At 41.1% G+C, this 23,350-nt stretch overlaps 1 protein-coding gene and 1 pseudogene across 1 annotated transcript in view; both read right to left on the reverse strand.

Moving 5' to 3' along the window:
• LOC121458805 (zinc finger protein 436-like) overlaps positions 1–454 on the reverse strand; it is a 74,584-nt gene extending 74,130 nt beyond the window's left edge. The window contains exon 1 of the mRNA XM_041668151.1: positions 405–454. Coding sequence (XP_041524085.1) covers positions 405–454 — 50 coding nt within the window. The remainder of the gene's footprint in view (positions 1–404) is intronic.
• An 18,261-nt stretch (positions 455–18,715) lies between these two features.
• Positions 18,716–21,735, reverse strand: LOC121458806 (annotated as a pseudogene).
• Positions 21,736–23,350: the final 1,615 nt, after the last annotated feature.

The raw sequence follows: 23,350 nt of genomic DNA on the forward strand, positions 1-23,350 counted from the left end.
AAGGCAGTGGAAAATCATTTATATCAGCAATTCTCCTCTTCTACATTGCGGCTTAGAAGTGCAGTGCTACCCAACAGGTGAGATGCCTTGATACCGTCCACATAGTTAAACACAAATGGAGATTGTGTGCAAAGCTTACATGCAAAGTGCTCAATTTCAAGAAGATACTGGAGAATCTAGGCCTCTCTGAGTATGGCATATTAAAGTTGACAAGAAAAATGTTTGTACACACAGCACCCTGCTCCCAATTCTCTAAGCAGATTAAGGCCACTGCACAAATTTATTCAGAGGTCTGTCCCTAGGTCTAGGAATTAACAGGGCCACGTGGGACTTCACAGCACAGGGAATCTGGCGGCAGGTTCCCACACGGATCCCGGGAGGATGCACCATGCTGTCTCCCACACCTCACCCTCGGCTCCTCCCCATCTGGAGACAGCATTGCCCCGCTCACCATGTTGGGGTTTCTCAGCTCGCCAAAGCTCTCAGTTCATCAACTTCCTGCAGAGGCAACTTCACCACAGCAGAGGAAACAACTGAAAACAGCGCCTCGGCAAAGCCAAATCTGAAGGAGGCTGCCCGGAAGAGCCCTGCACTCCTTATGACTGGCAGGTCACCTGGAGGGCCTGATTGGCTCGTGCAGTCTGAGTGACAAGCACACTGTCCACAGGGCTGTAGTGTGCTTAAATACTCAGCAGAGTGGTTCCCGACCATTTCTCCCACCCCATTCAAAGATCTTTTCTAGGTAGGCCAAGGTGAGCATTTCAATAGCACTTGCCCTTGGCAACAAAAGCAGACACGGTCAAGAACTTGTACTCCACAGGAACTTCCGCTTTTTCTTCCAGGACGCGACGTGGCTAGCTGGCTTGTGCAGTGCACTGTGCTTATCTAGGTGGGTGCAGTGATTTCCTGTCCCAGAGGGAAAAAGATGTCCAGAATATTAAAAGCTAAAGAGAATTTTCAGGTAACAACAACAAAAAAAAATGATTGTCATGGTGTTAAAAGTGTGCACTGCCACCAAGCAGTTAAAGGTGGTCCTATCATCTCAAATTATAGATTAATGGAGTTTTTTTCCCATTTAAAACCCTTTAAGTGCATATCAACCAACCCCAAGGAAAAGAAGTTAGGGTGTCGTGTCAAGGAGATACTTCCTGTCCCATCTTTATTGCAGAACTGCCGACCGACAAGAGACAAGACACAGCGACAACCTCGGCTTTGAACAGACGACTGGGGAGAGCAAGTGTGGTATCCGCACACAATGGGACGTTAGCTGGACACAAAAGTGAACAAGAATGAAGTCTTTATCACGTGTGGAAGCATGGAGGTTTATTAACTGGGTCAGGACAGGAAGACAAATGTTCACACTTATACATGGAAGTTTAAAAACAGCGAATCACGAAGTAGAAATCTAAGAGCTGTAGAGGGGATTTCCAACTGTTCTCAGCACAGGAGGCTGGAGCGATGGCTCAGCAGGGAGAAGGCTGCTCTTCCAGAGGACCTGAGTTCGGATCTTAGTGCCACATCAGGCGGCTTACACCCACCTAGAACTCTGATCTGGGAGATACAGCGCTCTTTTCTGACCTCTGTAGGCACAAGCACTCGCACACACACACACACACACACACACACACACACACACACACACACACGTAGTGTTTAAAAATGAAATAAACTCAGTGTTCCCAACATAGCCAAGTGATAAACGTTGGAGGTGATGTATATGACAGTCACCATGATCTGATCATTACATATTATATACATGTACTGGAATGTCATACTGTATCCTATAAACAATCATTGTGTATTTTTTAATTATTAAAGCAGATATAGTTCAAATTATATATTTAAAAAAAATAAAACCCTTTAAGTAAAATCTCTCTCAGGTATAATCAATTTTTAGGTAATCCCAGAGGTAGTATGACTACCCCAAATCAACATCTCAACAGTCAAGAGAGAAGAAATAAGAAATACTTGCCTGCAGGAGGCACAAAGTGCATGGGAGTTATTTTCAAAACAGTGTTTCTCCTCAACAAAGGAAGCATGGGGATTTTATTAGGGAGTCTGAACATGCTCATGTATCTTCTACTTTTTTAAGCATGCTCAGTTAACAAATCCACTTCTGAAACAGTATCACAAGGTAAAAACAGAGATATTTAGGGGCATTCTTACCTCAAAGTCATGTAGGAACATAAGTTATCATTGGTGCTTTTAATCTTAGCCATTCTGACTATTGTAAGATGCTATCTCAGAGTCACTTTGATTTACATTGTCATGATTACTAAGAATGTTGAACATTTCCTTAAGTGACCTTTAGACATTTGAGATTCTGTTGAAATTTCTCTATTGAGATCTGTATCCCATTTTTATTTGGAATATTTGGAATTTGATGTCTAATATCTTGAGTAGTTTATGTATTTTGGAGATCAGTCCTTTGTCTGATCTGGGGTTGTGAAGATTTTTATCCATTCAGTGGGATGCCTTTTTATCTCATTGACTGAGTCCTTTGCTTTACAGAATATTCTCAGTTTCAGAAGGTCTCATTTATTTATCAGTGCTCTCAGTATCTGTGCTACTGAAGTTATATATGCCCATGCACTGAAGGCTACATTCCACTTTGCCTCTACTATGTTCAATGTGGCCAGATTTGTATTGAGGTATTTAATCCATTTGGACTTGAATTTGTGCATGGTGATAGATATGGATCTACTTGCATTTCTCTTCATTTTGATTTCCAGTTATGCCAGCACCATTTGCTCAAGATGCTTTCATTTTTCCATTGTATAATTTTGCTTCTTTGTCAAAAATTAGGTGTTGAGAGGTCTATGGATTCATATCTGAGTTTTTGTTTGATTCCTTGGTCAACCTGTCTACATTTATGCCAATACCAATCTGTTTTCATTACTGTAGCCCTATAATCCAGGTTTATGTTAGGCATGGGGATACCTCCAGAAGTTCCATTACTGTACAGGATACTTTGGATATCCTGGGTGTTTTGTTTTCCACTGTTTTTTTTTCTTTTTTTTAAATATTTATTTATTATTTATTATGTATACAATATTCTTTCTGTGTGTATGCTTGCAGGCCAGAAGAGGACACTGGACCTCATTACAGATGGTTGTGAGCCACCATGTGGTTGCTGGGAATTGAACTCAGGACCTTTGGAAGAGCAGGCAATGCTCTTAACCACTGAGCCATCTCTCCAGCCCCTCTACTGTTTTTTTTTTTCTGATATTAATTTGTGTAGTGTGCTTTCAAGGTCTGTGAAGAATCATGTTGGGATGTTTTAAATTATTTGTGGCTATTGTAAATGGCGATTCTCCTCTGATTTCTTTCTCAGCTTTATTATTATTTGTATATAGGAGGGCCACTGATTTATTGAGCTGATCTTGTATCCTGATACCTTACTGAAGGTGTTTATGGGTTGTAGGAGTTTCTTGATAGAGTTCTTGGCGTCACTTATTTATACTATCATATCATCTGTGAATAGCAAAAGCTTGACTTCTTTCTTTCCAGTTTGGATTCCCATGATCTTCTTCTGTTTTCTCTTTGCTCTAGCTAGAGCTTCAAGGACTAAGTTTACTAGGTATGGTGAGAGAGGACAGTCTTGTATTGTTCCTGAGCTTAGTGGGATCATTTTGAGTTTCTCCCCATTTTTTTGATGTTTGCTGTAGGCTTTCTGTCCATTCCTTTCATTATGTTAAGATACCTTCCTTGGCCGGGCAGTGGTGGTGCACGCCTTTAATCTCAGCACTCGGGAGGCAGAGGCAGGTGGATTTCTGGGAGTTTGAGGCCTGCCTGATCTACAAGAGCTAGTTCCAGGACAGGAACCAAAATGCTACGGAGAAACCCTGTCTTGAAAATTCAAAATAAAGGGGCTGGAGAGATGGCTCAGTGGTTAAGAGCATTGCCTGCTCTTCCAAAGGTCCTGAGTCCAATTCCCAGCAACCACATGGTGGCTCACAACCATCTGTAATGAGGTCTGGTGCCCTCTTCTGGCCTGCAAGACATACACGCAGAAAGAATATTGTATACCTAATAAATAAATAAATATTTAAAAAAAAAGAAAATTCAAAAAAAAAAGATACCTTCCTTGTATTCCTTATCTCTCCAAGAACTTTATCATGAAGGGGTGTTAGATTTTGTCAAATGCTTCTCAGCATCTAATGAGATGATTATATTTTTTCTTTCAATTTATTTATATGGTGGTTACATTGCCAGACTTTCATATATTAAAGCATTCTGCATCTCTAGGATGAAGCCAATTTCATCATGGTGACTAAATTTTTGGTGTTTTCCTAGATTCAGTTGTCAGTATTTCACTGGATATTTTTGCATTAATGATCATGATGGATACTGATATGTAACTCTCCTTTTTGATACTTTGTGTGGGATTAGTATCAGGGTAACTGTAACATCATAAAATGGATATGTTTGTACTTTTTTTTGAGACAGGGTTTCTCTGTGATTTTGGAGCCTGTCCTGGAACTAGCTCTTATAGACCAGGCTGGTCTCGAAATCACAGAGATCTGCCTCTGCCTCCCCAGTGCTGGGATTAAAGGTGTGTGTCACCACCACCCGGCTTTTTTTGGTTTTTCTAGACAGGGCTTTTTTGTGGTTTTGGAGCCTGTCCTGGAACTAGCTCTTGTAGACCAGGTTGGTCTCGAACTCACAGAGATCTGCCTGCCTCTGCCTCCCAAGTGCTGGGATTAAAAGAGTGTGCCACCACTGCCAGGATTAAAATCTTTTCCCGACCTTTTACTCTGAGGCAATGTCTGTCCTTGAGATTGAGGTGTTTCTTATATATAGCAGAAGGATATATTCTGCTTTCATATCCATTCTCTTAGCCTGTGTGTGTCTTTTTATAGGTGAATTGAGTCCAATAATATTTGGAGATATTAATAACCAGTGATTGATAATTCCTGTCTTGGTCTGCTCTCTTGATATTCTCTGTGCAGTAACAGTCTCTGTTTCAGAGTTCCTCTGAGGCCATGCAGGATAGAGGTTTGGGGGCCAGAGGAGGACTTCTAGCTTGAAGCCTCCTACTCTGAGAGTTTTGGAGCAGCCAAACTGCTGGAAGCTTGTCTGCTGACCGGCTGGAGGACCAGAACCTTACTGTTCTGAGGGCTTAGAGAGTGGGGTATCAAGCTGGGTGGGTGTTCACTTACCTCTTTGTCTGCTGTATGCAGTAGCAGCCTGTGCTTGCAAGTTCCTCTTAGGTCACAGGAGGTTTGAAGGTTTGGGGGTGGAGTGGGACTTGTAGCTTACAGGGTGCAATAGAGAGGGTGGTGGATTTGGAGCACGCTACCTATAGGAATCTTACCAGCTGGCTGACTAGAGAAGGTGATGCAGGTGGGGGAGGGCCCTGGGTTTTGCTTGGAGCCAAGGGCCTGGAGAGTGGGTGCCTGGTGGGGTGTGTGCTAACACACCTCTTGTTCCACTGTGTGTCCTCTCAGTCTGTGCTTTAGAGTTCTTCTGAGGTCTGCAAATGGGTTTTTAATCTGTTTAGCAGCGTGGCTAGGAATAAAGCTGCATCTTTGTTGGCTGACTGCACTACATTCCATAGATTCCTGAGAGTCTAGCTTCACTGAGGAGGCACTGAAGAGAGACAGGTTTATTATCACAACTCTGGAGTTTCTAGGTCCATGAAGACACCAAGAAGCCTGCAGCTGACTGCTTATAAATACAATTTAAATATTTCATGGTAGATCTTCCTAAAAGAACTACAACGTTTCTGCCTTTAATGCTGAGTCAGGAACCCTCTCTTAAAGGAAACCTTACTCTGCCTCTAGCAAACAGAGCTCACATGATACAATGCACTACCACCAAGAAATTATCCCATTTCTCCTTAACTACATTTTACCTCTGAGATTTTTTTTCTTTTGCTTTTTATATATTTCTTTCCTTCTGACTCTGTAGCTGACCAGGTGGCTGGGTAGCTTGCTCATGGACTCTTACTCTTCTTCATTTCTCATATTTTTGCAATTTTACATATCTCTTCCTCTTTATTCTCTCTGCCCACAAGCCCTACATATTTCTCTCTCTTGTCTAGCCATTGGCTATTAAGGTCTATATTTGATTAATCAGGTGTTTTAGGCAGGCACATTAACACAGCTTTATAGAGTTAAACAAATGAAAAAAATGAATGCAATACACCTTTGCATCATTAAACAGATATTCCACAGCATAAATGCAATTGACACATCTTAAAATCATATTCCATTACATGAATTAATTCATCACATACTCTAAGCAAGATCTGTGATTTATGTAAAATTTATAGTAACTGGGCTCTACCTACTAAAAATACATATGTCTTATTGTGACTTGAAAATCAGATTCTCGCCAGGCGATGGTGGTGCACGCCTTTAATGCCAGCACTCAGGAGGCAGAGGCAGGTGGATCTCTGTGAGTTTGAGGCCAGCCTGTTCTACAGAGCTAGTTCTAGGACAGGCTCCAAAGCCACAGAGAAACCCTGTCTCGAAAAACCAAAAAAAGAAAAAAAAAGAAAAGAAAGAAAGAAAGAAAGAAAGAAAATCAGATTCTCCAGCTGGGCGGTAGTGGCACGTGTCTTTAATTCCAACACTTGGGGGCAGAGGCAGGCAGATCTCTGTGAGTTCAAGGCCAGCCTGGTCTACAAAATCTAGTTTCAGGACAGGCAGCAAAGCAATACAGAGAAACTATGTCATGTAAAAGGAAAAGGAAAAAAGAAAATAAAAATCAGAGTCTCTTTCCCAGCAACCCCAAAAGAAACCCCAGGGCTGGATGAGTTCAGAGAGGAATTCTACCAGAACTTCAAAGAAGTGTTAACACCTATACTGCTCAAACTGACTTGGTAGAGTGAGGAATATATTGTGGGAGGGGACAGGATCCCACAGCATTCAATCTGAGTATTCATGGAGACACGATCTTGCCCACTTTGGTCTGAGGATTCAGTAGACATAAAAGATCTTTGACTCCTTTACTTCTCTGATCTTTCAGAATTTATTCCAATATCTGACTCTGTCTTTTTATAATAAAGAACAATTAGATGTTGTACTAGAGTGATATGTAAAATAAATTTCATCAAACCATTTACTTTCAAAAATCCCACAAAAGTTTCTTGGGTATATTGTTTTTTAGAGTCTACATCATTATAAACACTTAGTTTTAGAGTGTTTTATTCCAATTTTATCCCTTCAGGTTTAGCTACTGAAGCATGCATACACACCTCTGAAAATCCATTAAGTATAGATGACACTAGATGAGACCTCCATTTAGAAAGTAATGGTGAATTTCATTCTGTATGATAAATGTATTTATTTTATGTTATGTGCATCATGGTTTGCATTCATGGATGTCTGTGCGATAGTGTCATGTCCAATAGAACTGGAACTATAGACAGTTGTGAGCTTCCATGTGGTTGCTGAGAACTGAGCCAAGTTCCTCTAGTAGAGCAGACAGTGAGTGCTCTTAACCACAGTACCATCTCTCCATTGCCATCATTCAAGTACAATTCTAAATGTGGCTTTAGAACAGGAGACAGAGTTTACTTTCCCATGCTTTGGTGGTACAAGCTTTGATTTTCCTTGTAAGCGTCAATTTACTTGGCTTTTCTATTTTAATAGACACATGAATGCAAAAATAAACTAATACGTAAATAGCTTTCCACTAAGAAGTACCTCTCAACTTGATTAAAACAAATAACCAAGTCTTGTGTGGATCTAATGCCTCATACTGTTTATAGTTTTTTTTTTTGTCAGAAAAAGCACTCAATTCATTGCTTCACTGTTTGACTTTTTTTTACCTTATTATGTTGGACCCAAGTGTCCAATCACTGAGGAGGAGGAGAAGGAGGAGTTACCCCATGAGACCATCTCTCATGACAGCTGATGTAAAAGCATGAAAATTTTATTAATTCCATCATGACAGGGTCTTCCAGCAGTCGGGAGGCTAGAAGACCCTGAATGTCTGGTACAGGCTATTTTTAAAGGGAAAAACCATAGAAGGAAGGGGTGTCTGGGGGTTGTTCTTTAACTATTATGATTGGCTTATTCAAAAGGGCAAATAGCAATAATTGGCTGGAGAGTGGTTGCCAGATCAGGTGAGGTAAAGGGAAACTTCTGGGAGTCACTTTGCCCCTTCCCAGGGACTAAGTCAAAACATCAGTAACTGAGTCAACACCTAAGGGTTATCTTGCCCCTCCCTATTCAGGGAGATGGAAAGTTCCCAACACCTCTCAGTACATGCTTGTAACATCTCATAATGCTTAGCTGTTATGTTGGTTCCCAGTGGAGGTGGGGAAGCACTGAGAGTTGTCAGAAATGGCTTCAGAATTGTCTTAAACTTCTACAATTACAGTATAAAGGGTTATTGTCTTAAAATGTTTATAATGTGGTACTAAACTTTTTGCTAAAATGTTTCTGATGTATAGTTAGTGTATAAATAGAAAAATTAGAAACTAAAAGTTTAAAAATTTAATTGACTGGAATTCACAGTATATTAGTCAGGGTTATCTAGAGTCATGGAATTTATGGACTAAATCTCTCTCCATTCATCTATCATATCTGTCTATCTATCTATCTATCTATCCATCATCCATCCATCTATCTATCTATCTATCTATCTATCTATCTATCTATCTGTGTTCATATGGGGATTTTTTTGGAATAACTTTCAGAGTGCAGTCCAAAAATGGCTGTCAGTGAATGGAAGGTTCAAGAATCTAGCTCAGACCCACCAGACTGGGTGTCTCAGCTGTTTTGTGTATATGCTGTAATCCCAAAGTGGACTTCACTGACAATGAAGGAATACATGTGCGGACAAGGTGAGGAAATGCAGAGATGTCAGAGTCCACATGACTGTACAGGGAATGCACATGTAACCGAACACTAGGCAGATCCACAGGAAGTGTATACATCCACCCAAACATGGCGCAACCCATTTTGCTGAGCTATGGGAATACTTCTCTTTTGGAAAAGTCACTGTTGTGCCTGTGTTAATTTGTGAAGCCACGATTCTTCCCTTTGAAATGGGATTTGTTCCCAAAAGACCTCAGCATTGTGACTTCTGTGGGCAATGGTGTGAACTTGCCTCCCCACAACAGTGGGATTTAGAGTGATAACATTCTTTCCTTTTTCCAACAGTCAAATTGACATTTGTTAATCCAACAAATTTACCCTCTAACAGACCACATAGAAATTTCTATAGAAGGCAGGCACTGAGCAGTAAGAAAGTATGCCCCACCTTTGCTAAAAAACAAATCTGGGCATTCCCAAAACTGGTTATCACAAAGAAATTAGATAAGGAGAATGGGTGGATCCAGGAATCAGGCTTGTTTATGAACCTTATCTAATGGTTTGGAATGTCAGGCACTTCCCCTTGAATGCTGGCTCTTTCCTGGGTTAGTTCACGTGTTCAGGAGTACTGCTGTGTCTACCTGCCTGTTTTTGTCATTCTGATATGCCTATTATCATTGTTCTTGCTTGGGGAATATTCCAACTATGTCTGTAAAGACTAGAAACCTCGTGGAGATCAACCTTTCCTCTTACACTTCTACTCCTCACTACTTCTACTTCTTCCCCTTACTCTCCTTTCTTCTCCTTTTCCTTCCTCTCAGTCCCTTCCCCTTCTCCTTCTTTTCTTTTCTTTCTCCTTCTTCAGTTCATTTCTTTACCCTTGCATGAAAACTAAAGAAGATGCAGTGGTAATGTACTTCAGTTTAACCTTAACACTCAGATCCTTGCCTATTGTACACATCCAATTCTAAGCACTCTGGGATTACTGAGGATGGCACTCAAGGCTCACTGGTAGAGAGAAATAATACCCCATCTTTCTTCTTCCATTGTCCTTCCAGCAGAAGGTGTGACACAAATTGAAGGTGTGCCTTCTAGCTTCAAGGTCTAGATCAAAGTTGAGTGTCATCCCTCCTTACTATTTGCATCATTGGCCTGTTGTCCTCCTCCCTTAATGTACAGATCACAACTGTGCCCTCCAGTTTTGAATTGTAGTTCATTCCTGATATAATAAAGTTGAAAACCAAGAACAATTGTCATAATCAATCCATTGTCAACATGACATACAATCATATCACCTTATTAATTTCCAAATGAAAATCAATAACCGGGTTGTAATTATGACTAAACATAACATAATTATGTCAAATACAAATGATTATATATTTAGAATAGTGGCAATGTCTGTTGGAGAATATCTTTCTAGTATCTCAAACTTCTGATAACCACAAATATTCTCTTAATTGATGTTGCAACATATGATAAGGAAATTTAAAGGACAGAAATAACTTTACAAATTCATTATCAACAAAATACAACAGAAGCACTTATATCAGTTAAAGTTCTCGTTGCTGGAATAGTCACGTGACTTTAGATGGTATTTAGAACTGCCACACTCTGCTGCCCATTCTGTGTTTCTCCCAACCTCTGCAAGCACTTCACAAGGTCTTGGGTCTTTTCCTAGAGAAGTGACCCATGCCTTCATTCCTGATGTATATGTGACCTTTGTCATACTTATTAGATTACACTGTTTTTGTTTCTCATTTATCTTAATGACAAGTCCTGGTATCACAAGGAGATGCCCTAAAACATCTCCTGCATTCTGGACGTATTATCCTTCTTATCTCTATTGTGAAGAGACAATTCAATTTCCCCATGATAATCTGGATATATCACCCTGACTAAGGTTGTTATTCTTTCTTTATTCTGTTGGTTTAAGAGCACTTGAAGCCCAAATGTCCTTTTCACAGAGGAAGTTTCTCAGTGTAGTCAACCTGTCAGCAGGTTGGTGACTGGTCACTCTAGTAATGGTGTCATATATGGGGCTAAGTTTGGTGTCTGCTGATGTGTGATATGGCAACTCAGCAAAAGCTGTAGCCAGGTCAGCCATGATGAGTGCAAGTCCATGCTGTTGAGCCCATGCCCTTCTCATATTTTGGCACTATGGCCACTTTGGTCACAGGCCCATTGGACACTGACATGACTAACTGGAAAAAGAGGCTGACTGTACATGGAAGAGTCATCCTGTCTACTTGAGTATGGAACTCCTCCTCAGGTGCATTTACCTTTTGATCAGCATTTACATGGAGTAGAAGGATCTTTATACTCCTTTCCCATTTACAGAGATTATTCACATCCTTCTTCCTCAGATGTCTTCTTTCACCAATTTTCTAATCATGCTCTTTACTAATCCCTCAGCATCCAGTCAAACCGCTGGATAAATTTTATCAATCAGTGCCTTGCTAGTTGTAGATTAGACCATCACTCCTTCCAAATAAACCACACTCAAATGTGTATTGTTTGATTTTCTGCCCACTGTGAACATTACCTTTCACAAGCATCTTTCAGGGTTGTCCCAGACAGGGATTGTAATCCTGCAGCTGTCTAATTCTGGGTGGTTCGTGCATGATGTATTGAACCATCAGCCAGGGCCTAGTCATCTCTTCCTCATTCAACCAATCATAGCAAATAGACTATAGGTGTATGCTTGACAGCAGAAGGCATAGTAACAGGAATAGAAACGATTGGAAGTTGGCCATTTCTTCATGTATCTTCCTTGTGTCTTCAGGAACTATGTGGTCCGGATCTCTAATATACCACTTCCATTTGATAACAGGTTGCAGCTGTAAATGTCCTACTTTATAACTTGATAGATCCAGAAATACCCAGCTCATGATGGACATTTCACATCACCTGGTAAGGTGGTGACTGTAATAATTTAAGCCACATATGATTGGTACTTCTAGGTTCTAGGGGTCATGCAAGGGCAGACAAGCCCTCAGTCACCTGAGGATGTTAAAGGCGCTCTCCTGCATGATCCACGTATGACTCAGCTAAGCCCTTGCCCGCTTCCATGAGCCCCGTCATCTGCATATGATGGAGCCATGTCAACCCCTGTGTGCATACACCAGGCAGCTTTTAAAATCTGGATGAGCCATCCTCCTCCCTGTCTCTGAACACTGACTTCCCAGGCCTCTGCATGCCCCCTCTAATAAACTCCTAAGAGTGTTTGTTGTGTGTTCTGTGTTTCCTTCTTGGTAAGAAAAAATCCTAAGATTGCGCAACTCTGCTAGAATAAAGAAGTCCAATTAGGTGAAATGAAACCAAATCAAAATAGCCATGATTTTATTAATTACAGCGCCCTCTAGTGGTTGATCTCATGTTGGGAATCAGGACAGGGGGGAGCCCATGCAAACTGGGAACCAAGTGTTTCTCCTCTAGGATCCCACCTAAATATGCTGTGGGAGAGGTCCTGACTCCTCCCTGGGGGGTCAGGACCTGGCATGCTGGGATTTTGAGTCCAGGATAATGGAACTCCCAGGCCAGGGGGTACTGGGATGAATGCCAGTGGCTGGAGGCTAAGCTCCAGACTTAACACTTCTCACTTGTGCCAAGTAATTTCATTGACCCACTGTCAAATGGTCGGTTTTTCCCAGTGAATTGAATTAATAGTATGTGCTTGCATATTTGAGTATATTTATTTTTGCAAATGCTTTTATGGGCAGCAGTGGCAGATATTTTGAATGAGATTAAGAGGTAATATTGTTTCAATTCTCCACAGCTCCTTTTTTGGAGGTTATTCAGGTTTCTTGTTTTCCTGGGTTGTTCGAATTTTTTTGTTTGTAGACTATGTAGCAGCTGTGGCCTTCTGCCTAGTCTGTCTGTACAGAGCAAAAGCAGCTTTCACTGAGATTAATAGAGACCATCACAACTGCTCCTCCAGAAGCGCTGTATAGAGGGCTGTTAGGTGACTTTTCCTTGGAGTTTCCTGGTTTTGTGTTCTCTACCTTTTGTGTTTGTAAAAATTATGGTGTTGGTTAAGTTATCTTTTAGAATAAGCATCAAGATTGATAGTTGAGGGCTGGAGAGATGTCTCAGTGGTTAAGAGCGTTGCCTGCTCTTCCAAAGTTCCTGAGTTCAATTCCCAACATCCACATGGCGGCTCACAACCATCTATAATGAGGTCTGGTGCCCTCTTCTGGCCTGTAGGCATACATGCAGACAGAATATTGTGTACATAATAAATAAATAAATTAAAAAAATTGATAGTCGACTTTCCACAGTGTGGAAATTCAATTTCCACTTGAATTTCAACTAAGACCTTATGGTACAGTATGAACATGCCAGAGGCATTTCTTTCCATCATTTGTCTAATTTTCATTTGTTCCTACATGATTTTGAGGTAAGAATGTCCCTAAATATCTCTGTGTTTACATTGTGATTGTGGTTAGAAGTGGATTTGTTAACTGAGCATGCTTAAGGAAAGGGACAACATTGCTTGTTCATGTTCAGACTCCCTATGTAAAATCTCCATGTTTTATTTGTTGAGGAAAAACACTGTTAGGAAAACAATTCCCACGCTCTTTGTGCCTCCTGCAGGCAAGATTTTTTTTTATCATTTCTTCTGTCTTGGCTGTTGAAATGGCTTTTTTTGGTTGTCAAAACTGACTACCTCTAGGATCATCTGATACACAAAGAATTGATTATATCTGAGAGAGATTTTACTTTAAGGTTTTTGAAATGAGAAAATCCTCCATTAATCTGTATAATTTGAGATGATAGGAACCACCTTAAACTGCTTAGTGTTTGTGCACACTTAACCATTGAGCCATCTCTCGCACCCATGTCTGTGAACAGTCTTAACACCATTACTCATGAGCAGAGGTAGTGGGATTTCCTACATTTGAGACCAGTTTGAACTACAGAATGAGTTTTACAAATACACAGAAAAATCCTGTCTTGAAGTCACACAAAAAACAATACAAAACAAACCAACAACACCCCCCCCCCCAAAAAAAAACTGAATCAAACAAAGACTATGACCCAACTTAAAACCAGCTGAGTCACAGAGCCTTGTGGACAGAACAACTACTGGATTCTTCTCTTTATCTTAGGCAAAAGGCTGAAAGCAATCTATTGGATTCTTCAATTGCCATTGGTAGGTAGCTGTTCTTAACTTACGTGGACCACAGCTTGTGAAACATTCTAATGAGCCTAATTTTTACATCCACAGTGAGAATCATTCTATCTGTCCTGGTCATGTAGAGAATCTTAAATACTCCAGCTGTATATTTTATTCACCTGACTATAGAGGAAGAAGTGCTGGCTAACAATAATGCTCATGAAGTCATTCTTTCTAGCTCCATTATTCTCTACATATTCAAATTTCCATGAACACTACCCTTTTTATTATTATTCATTTGCCTGGAGTTTACTTCAAATTTCAGGAATAAAACCCATAAACAATGGAGTCATCATCCAGCTTTCCGATGGGGGAAAAGCCAATCATCTTGATTGAGATCTCATTCCTGCTTTTCTCATTCCTGTTGTGTAAAATCCCCGTGAAAACCATGTAAAAAGTACATTCAGTCCATCTGACCTGAGAATGAAGCCACAGAACAAATATTTCATTTTGTAACTTTAAAACTCTCTTTAGTTGTTAGTATTCTAGGCATCCTTACATCTGTGAGACAGGAAATCGCTCCACCCGCCTAGCACAGTGCACCGTACAAGTCACACAGTTTGCTGGAAGAAAAAGGGAAAGTTCCTAGGAGTGCAAGAAGATGACATTGATTGCTTTAGTAGCCAGGGGACAGTGCTATTAAAATGCATGTATTCTCAGATCTGGAAAGTTCTCTCTTGGGGTGAATGGAATGGACAGGAGCTAGTATTCTGTCTCTTTGAGCACTCTGTACCCTATATGGGCGGGGCTCTAGCCACTCAGGACTCACTAGCCAATCAGCACTCCAGGTGACCTGCCAGTCAGAAGCAGTGCAGGTCTCTTCCTGGCAGCCGCCTTCAGTCTTGGCTTTGAGGAGGAGCTGGCGCCAGTGGATTCCTGTTCTTGGGTGCAGTTGCTGTTGCAGGGAGACGATGAGCTGAGAACTTTGGCAAGATGGAGAAGCACAACATGGTGAGTGAGGGAACGTCGTCTCCTGATGGGGAGGAGCAGAGGGCGAGGTGCGGAAAACACTATGCTGTTACCTCCATGGGTCTGGGTGGGAACCTGCAGCCATATTGCCTGTATTGTGAAGTCCCTCATGGTCCCTGCTAACTCCTGGACCTAGGGGCAGGCCTCTGAATAGCTTTGCTCTGTGGCTTCATCTCCTTAAAGTATTGGGAGCAGGAAGCTCCTAAACTCCTTCCTAGTGAACTTCAACAGGGTTCACGCATTCATGGAAACAAGTTGCCAAACTCAGAGAAGCCTCATTTCTCCAGTAACTTCTCGATATTGAGCACTTTGCATTTAAGCTTTAAATATAATCTGAATTTATATTTAAATTTGTGGACGTTATCAAAGGCATCTCACATGTCGTGTAGCTCTCCACTACTGTGTCATAATGTAGAAGAGTAGAATTGGTGATACAATAGATTGACCAATGCTTATGAAATAATTAAGTCTCACAAAGTAGAAATTATCAGAGGGAGAACGGCATCTAAAACACCCAAACTGTGAGTCTATGCTAATGAGGGCTGGTAGAGATTAGAATGCCCAGGTATACATTGTTTATCAGGAGTGTCCAGATATTTGACTCCAAACCATATCAAAGAAGCCATCAGGCCGGGCGGTGGTGGCGCAAGCCTTTAATCCCAGCACTCGGGAGGCAGAGGCAGGTGGATCTCTGTGAGTTCGAGACCAGCCTGGCCTACAAGAGCTAGTTCCAGGACAGGCTCCAAAACCACATAGAAACCCTGTCTCTAAAAACCAAAAAAAAAAAAAGAAGCCATCACTGAGTTAAAAATAAAAAGTCACTGCTGGGTGGTGGTGGTGCACACCTTTAATTCCAATACTCTTGAGGCAGAGGCCGGTGGATTTCTGTTAGTTCATGGCCAGCCTGATCTACAGGAGTGAGTTCCAGGACAGGCTCCAAAGCTACAGAGAAACCCTGTCTTGAAAAATAAAAAAAAATCACTAGACCCACCCATATATCAAAGAATAGACCTGTTAACAAGCTGCTCAAGGAGACATTACAGGTCACAACCAACCTTAAGACCTGGCATGCCATAAAGTTCCAGTTTTCTTTTTGAGAGAGGCATAGTTCTGTCACCGGGTGACATATATTTGAAATGTAAAACACTGTTGTGTGAAGGAATAGCCTGATCAATCAAGGCTTTCCTTTAGGACCTCAGGCAGGGAGGAGGGACATTCTTGCTGACCTAGTAACAGCCTGGTACATAAGCCTGTGAGTTTCCCTAAGGACCTGATGTATTGATACTAAAACAGAGCTCCTTCTCTAAAATCAGGAATGTGCATTGGAGAGCCCATAATGGTCTGGTGCCCAGGCTTTGTGGAGGGGTTGCTTCAGATCTTGACAACTCAGCCTTTCCCACCATATGGAGCTATGGTTCTCAGTACCAAGGCCATTCTGGATGTAGCAAAGATTGCAAAATACCCTGTATACCCTTTGTGTAGAATTGTTGGACTAGCCTCTTCCTAAATTTGTCTCATTGTATCATAGTTTCTGCTGACTTCGTGTAATTCTTTCATTTCCCCCTAGGAAGTAATAGACCAGGCTGGCTTTCAACTCACAGAGAGGCACAGGGTTCTTCTCCCTGTGTCTTGGGATTAAAGGTATAGGCCACCACCACCTGGCAAGATGCTATTTTTCTTTTTTCACTTTTTTTTTGGTTTTTCAAGTTTCTCTGTAGCTTTGGAGCCCGTCCTGGAACAAGCTTTTATAGACTAGGCTGGCCTTGAACTCACAGAGATTTCCTGGCAGGAATTAAAGGCGTGCCTCACCACTGCTCAGCTAAGAAGCTATTTTTCTTAAGAAGCTTATTAGGCTGGGACTTATCTTCTGCAACACCTCCCCACCTTATCTTTTTTATCTTTTACTTGTCCAGTCCAGTCTTTCTCCTCCCTTGTGATCTTCACCTTAGAACCCTGTCAGTGAAGAATGACCTGCTGTAATAGGTCATGCGCATACTTAAGAAAATATTCTGAAAATGTTTTGGCCTATATATTTAGACTGGCAAGTTGCCTGTTTCTATTTCAGTTGTTCAGAGTATAATCTGGACCATTATCCTAAGGGATACTTATGACTAACAGCATATATTGAATGCAAAAATCTATTTAACCTCTGTCCCTTGAGCATTGGACAGAGATCAATGCATAACATCATTAAAGATACTTAATTTATTAATCTCCTAAGTGTATGATGTGATTTCTCAGTGGGAAGGCATATTAATTCTAGAAGAGCTGCATTTCTGTCCTGATAGAAATACTGCTTCTGAGACAACTTCTGTTATGTTGACTCGGGTGGCTTTGGTCCCTCTTTGTTGCTTTCCTGGGAAACCTTGAGTGTCCTCTATATTGCACCTTCAAAGTACTTAAGTGACTGTACCAATTCACAGTATTAAAATTATGTATTTGCTGGGTAGTGGTGATGCATGCCTTTAATCCAATTCTAATCTAGCGATCCATTATAATCTAGCAATGCATGATTAGAATGCTTTTTTTTTTCTTTTTGGTTTTTCGAGACAGGGTTTCTCTGTGGTTTTGGAGCCTGTCCTGGAACTAGCTCTTGTAGACCAGGCTGGTCTCGAACTCACAGAGATCCGCCTGCCTCTGCCTCCCGAGTGCTGGGATTAAAGGCGTGAGCCACCACCGCCCGGCGATTAGAATGCTTTTAATGTAATCCTGCCACTAGCTGCAAAGGTGTGATCCAGTGAAGCTTAGTTAAAGGGGCCAAAGGAGTTTGTGATCTGCAGACATTTCTCAGGAGTGCATTGTGTTGGGCAGGTAGATAGAGCATAATTCACATCTTGGACAATAATCCATGTAGGAGAAAAAATAAATTTTAAATCATATTTCTTTCTTTCCATAAAGAAGTATATTTATGACACAGTTTTTTTTTTAAAAAAAACCCATCCTTTTTTTTTTTTTTTTTGGTTTTTCGAGACAGAGTTTTTCTGTGGTGTTGGAGCCTGTCCTGGAGCTAACTCTTGTAGACCTGGATGGTCTCGAACTCACAGAGATCCGCCTGTCTCTGCCTCCCGCGTGCTGGGATTAAAGGCGTGCACCACCACTGCCTGGCCTAAACCCCATTCCTTTTAAATGAGTTTAAAAAAATAAACAAAATCCAGCTTCCTCCTCCTTGAACAACAACAACAACAAAAATACACTGCAAAACTTCCCGAAACAAAGTAGTGTATTTCCCCAAGGGTAAGTGTAATTCACACTGAATCCACTGGAGTGAGTTCTTTCCGCTACAAAAACCTGCAAAGAAAGACACTCAAGACAGAAAAATAAACAAAAAAGCAAACAATAGTTCACCAGACAATCTGGAGGAGCAGGAGACCGTAGGAAAGAAAGGCAGACTTTGCCTAAAAATGAAAGGACAGGAGAAGGCAGGCAGGGTCTGCAAAAGGCAGAGAGAAGATGAGGGAAGGAAAAAAGCTGAACAGATTGGTGCCCTTCCAGAGCTCTGGTTGAAAAAATGCCCTCCTACCACCCATGCCCACCTTCCCTTGAGCAGGCCCAAAGAGAATGAGGTGGATCAGGCAAACAGAGCACATTGCACATTTGAGAAGTGTCTATATTGAATCTCCAGAGGGAACATGTCACCACTGCCTTAGTCCCTGTGCCTGGCCTACTACACAGAGTAGGTCCCTCCTCAGTTAGTTATGGGATTCTCCCCCTTCCACAGTATATCTTTTTTCAAAAATATTTTTCCATCTTCTGTTTTTCTTTCTTTTCTTTTAACTCTTTTTTTTTGATCCCAGAATCAAGACTTGGAGCTGTTGTAATTGGCAGTTCATGCACGGTATTGGGCATATTGGAAACCCATCTGTTGTGCTGATGGGAATCACCTTAATCTGTCTCCCTCTAAATGGGGAATCATCTAAAGCCAGGGAATTCCTCTCTGACTCTTTGTCTAAGAATTCTACATAGGCAAACCCTTTGGCAAGACCACTGAATTTGGCACAGACTGTAGTAACACGGTTGACTGAACCACAGCCATGAAAGTGAGCTTCCAGCTCTTTGTGGTTGCACCATAGTCCACATTGCCAACATAGATGGAACTGGCATGAGCCTCCATCTTTTCCTCAAGAGATGAGATCACTGAGCCAGCATTACCAGGGGTTGTACTCTTATTTAGGGGTTGTATTCTTATTCATCTGCTTCTCTACCTCATTTTGTAGCTCTTTTAACTTCTCATCCTCTTCCTCTATCTCCCTGACTCCCTGAAGCTTTGATCACATCTAGGTCTGGGCCCTCAATGATGCTATCCCTGGGGTTCACCTTAAGTAGTACTGGCTCTTCTTCCTGCTTCTGGCTGCCAGGGACTCCCCAGGTGTGCCCAGAACCTGTAGAGGGGGCACAGGATCAGTGCTCTTTGGGAAGGTTGTTCCCATGGTCCCCTGCACCACTGGCTCTCTCCCTCTCAGGCTCCCCAAAGGCCCCGAGCCACTGCTCAGGCACGAATCTCCAACCACCTGCTTCCCCCACTGCTCCTTAAATCATTTTTCTAGGTTGTTTGGGATTGGGTATCAATGGAGCAGCATTTATCTGAAACCAGAAAAAAGCACAAGGGTCTGGAGAGTCATCACAAGAGATCTCTGTTTGCAAAGAGAGCAACTATATCATGAGGTTTCTGTCTTTGGAAGACATATCAGTAATTGGGGGTCAGAAACAACAGGTTTTTTGTTTTTTGGGGTTTTTTTTGAGATAGGTTTTCTCTGTCGCTTTGGAGCATGTCCTGGAACTAGCTCTATAGACCAGGCTGGCCACAAACTCACAGAGATCTACCTGTCTCCGCCTCCAGAGTGCTGGGATTAAAGGCGTGTGCCACCACCACCCAGCCAGAAACAACAGTTTAAGTGTTACTTTGAGATAACTCTGGGAAAGTTGTGCAGTTTGTGTTTATTTAATTTCTGTACACATATAATCAAAGGTAGCTGGGTAACATTGGTCAAGATCACACTTTTCCTTGCCTAAGTTTTCTTTGGTCTTTTGATTAAAAGTTGACTATATATTTCTGTATCTGCTTTTGCCTTTTTATATCCTTCCCCTTAATTCTTTCACAAAAATTGTGCACATTTTTTTATTTATGTATAATTGTGGAAAGCATAGAAGTCATTATACATGATTTTTTATACTACCTTTTCTGTAATCTGACTGTAATCTAAATATATTATTGGTTATCTTTAAAATAATGGACCTTCATCAATTTTATTCAGAAAATTTCTAATTTTATCAGGTCTTTATTGTTTTTTGGAAAGTTTATGTTAAAAGACTGCTTTTATTCATCTTTGATGCCTGCTTCTTTCCATTTCCTGGCATTTCTATGTTTTCCAGTTGTTGCTATCTTCATGTTTGAATCTTTGCTACTTAAGTGTTGGTATAATCAATACATAATCCCTTGAGCTTTCTGAGTGTTTCCACTGTGAATATTGGTTTGTTATCAGTTGTCCAGTTATAAATTGTTGGGCCAAGCTATTTGTATTCATTTAATGGTAAAAACTTATCATACACAAAATCATAATTTTTATAGATCGTCTTCATAAGGGTCTTCTTTTTCTTTTTTATGTTTTGGTTTTCTTGATTTTATTAATCTTAGAAAGACTTGACATACTGGATAAAAGCTTTTTTGTGTCAGGGCATGTGGCTCAGCACATATTCTTTTTGTGTATGACCTGAATTCAGATACCTACATGCTAGTTGATAGATTAATTGTTGAATCCCATGTGGGTCCAACACAGATAATTATTTTCCCTAACTGGATTGGAATGGAGTCACGAAGAATGATCAGACGCAATTTACAGGGTCATTCTTGTAGGGCAAGATCTCTTGAAGATCTCTTTTTGTTTATTATTCAAACACCTTATTGAGTGGGAAAACACATTAGGCTGTCTCCTAGGCAACCAGGTGAATGGGCTTTTAGTCAGGTCCTCACCTAAGTGTACACTAGGTGTCTAGCAGGCCATGAATTAGCATCTCTATAAGACTTCCTCAAAGCCAGGAGGTATTGGTGCATGCCTTTAATCCCAGCACTTGGGAGGCAGGGGCAGGGGGATCTTTGTGGGTTTGAGACCAGCCTGGTCTACAAGAGCTAGTTTCAGGCCAGGCGATGGTGGCGCACGCCTTTAATCCCAGCACTCGGGAGGCAGAGGCAGGCGGATCTCTGTGAGTTCGAGACCAGCCTGGTCTACAGAGCTAGTTTCAGGACAGGCTCCAAAGCCACAGAGAAACCCTGTCTCGAAAAACCACAAAAAAAAAAAAAGAGCTAGTTTCAGGACAGGAACCAAAACCACAGAGAAACCCTGTCTCGAAAAACAAACAAACAAAAAAATAGACTTCCTCCAAATTTCCAAGAAATAGGCACCAAATATCCTGACAAGTTTCAGCCAACACCTCTCCTCGGGAGATCTACATTTCTAACAAAAGAAGAAAGGAACTAAACAATCTTGCTATTGTTACACAGAGACAGCTTGTCTGATGAGCTAAGTGATCAGCTCATACCAGGCCTATGGCTTTTATGCTTGGCTGCTACACCATACATAAATATGGGCCTACAGTTAACAAATCTCTAATATTCCCAATTCAGCAACCTTCATTCCTGTATGTCACCTGTTTGTGTGTGTGAGTGTGTATGTGTATGATATTCTCTGTCATGCACAAACACACAAAAATATCAGTAACCTTATTTTCAAAAGTGCTTGGGACTTATAGAGTATTTGGAGTAAAGCAAGTTGCTTTACACGTACACTGATTCTTTAAACATTTGTTCTCTTGAAATTCCATTTTAAAAGAATTCATTTCCTCACTGTGGTGCAGACTTGGATTCAATCACTAATTGTAGGAAACCACATGGTAGTGAGCCTAACAGACATCATTTTCCTCATCATTAGAGAATGAGATGCTTTCAGTAATCAAAACTATTTTCTGTAAAGTAAAAACATCAGAAGACTTCAAGAGAATATTGTAGGGGGCTGGAGAGATGGCTCAGTGGTTAAGAGCATTGCCTGCTCTTCCAAAGGTCCTGAGTTCAATTCCCGGCAACCACAGGGTGGCTCACAACCCTCTGTAATGAGGTCTGGTGCCCTCTTCTGGCCTTCAGGCATACAGACAGAATATTGTATACATAATAAATAAATAAATATTTTAAAAAAAAAGAGAATATTGTAAATTTTGGTGAAACAGTCCTTTTCACCAAACCCATTTTCTATTATTGGTAAAGGAGAGAACAGGAGCCGGGCAGTGGTGGCGCAAGCCTTTAATCCCAGCACTCGGGAGGCAGAGGCAGGCGGATCTCTGTGAGTTCCAGATCAGCCTGGTCTACAAGAGTTAGGTCCAGGACAGACTCCAAAACCACAGAGAAACCCTGTCTCTACTCCAAAACCAAAAACAAAAAAAAAAGGAGGGAACAAGAGTGTACAGGATGCATGATGGCCAGTGATTTCTCGGGAATTGATTTTGATTTGAATCTTACAGTACTTCTTTAAGAAACACACACACACACACACACACACACACACACATATATATATATATATATATATATATATAATTCTACTTTAAGAAACATATATATGAGAGAAACACTGTCTCAAAAAACCAAAAAAAGGCCAGGCGGTGGTGGCGCACGCCTTTAATCCCAGCACTCGGGAGGCAGAGGCAGGCGGATCTCTGTGAGTTCGAGACCAGCCTGGTCTACAAGAGCTAGTTCCAGGACAGGCTCCAAAACCACAGAGAAACCCTGTCTCGAAAAACAACAACAACAACAAAAAAAAAAAACCAAAAAAAGAAACATATATATGTATATGTTTATATATTTGTGTTTGTCTCTTGGTTTGTCAATCGTGTCATCTATATTGCTGATTTTGTGAACTATAATTTAATCATATCATGCACTGTCTTTGAAAATGATGGACCTTCACCAATTTGTACTCAGAATATTTCTTATACTCTTTGGTGATAAACAGTTCTACATTTCTCTTCTTGATCTCAGATGCTTGCTTCTAATTATTTAATTTTATTTTTTCATTTATATTTTAATAATAAAGCTTGCCTGAAGATCATGAAGTAAAACAGATGCCATGGCCAGCCTTACACCACAGGCAAGGCTGACACTTAGCTTTAATCCCAGTAGTCACACTAGTTTGTTGTAGAGTCAAATGCTGGTGTCTCATTTCTTTAATCCTATCACTAAGGAGTTGCAGATAGGAAGTGACATGTCTGGACACAGAGAGGAATATAAGGTGGTACGAGACAGGAGCTGAGGGTTGAGTGTTTTGTAGAAACAGCATTCAGTCTGAGGACTTACAGGGACATTATACCCCATTTAATCAGTCTAGCAAAATTCACCTAGGGTTCCCTTGGAGGGGATGCTGAGTCTTAGGAAAAGTTAGATTAATAG

Source organism: Microtus oregoni, unplaced genomic scaffold (genome assembly GCF_018167655.1).
Source record: "Microtus oregoni isolate MIOR12 unplaced genomic scaffold, Mior012 000018F_ref0000195, whole genome shotgun sequence".
Taxonomy (NCBI): Eukaryota; Metazoa; Chordata; class Mammalia; order Rodentia; family Cricetidae; genus Microtus; species Microtus oregoni.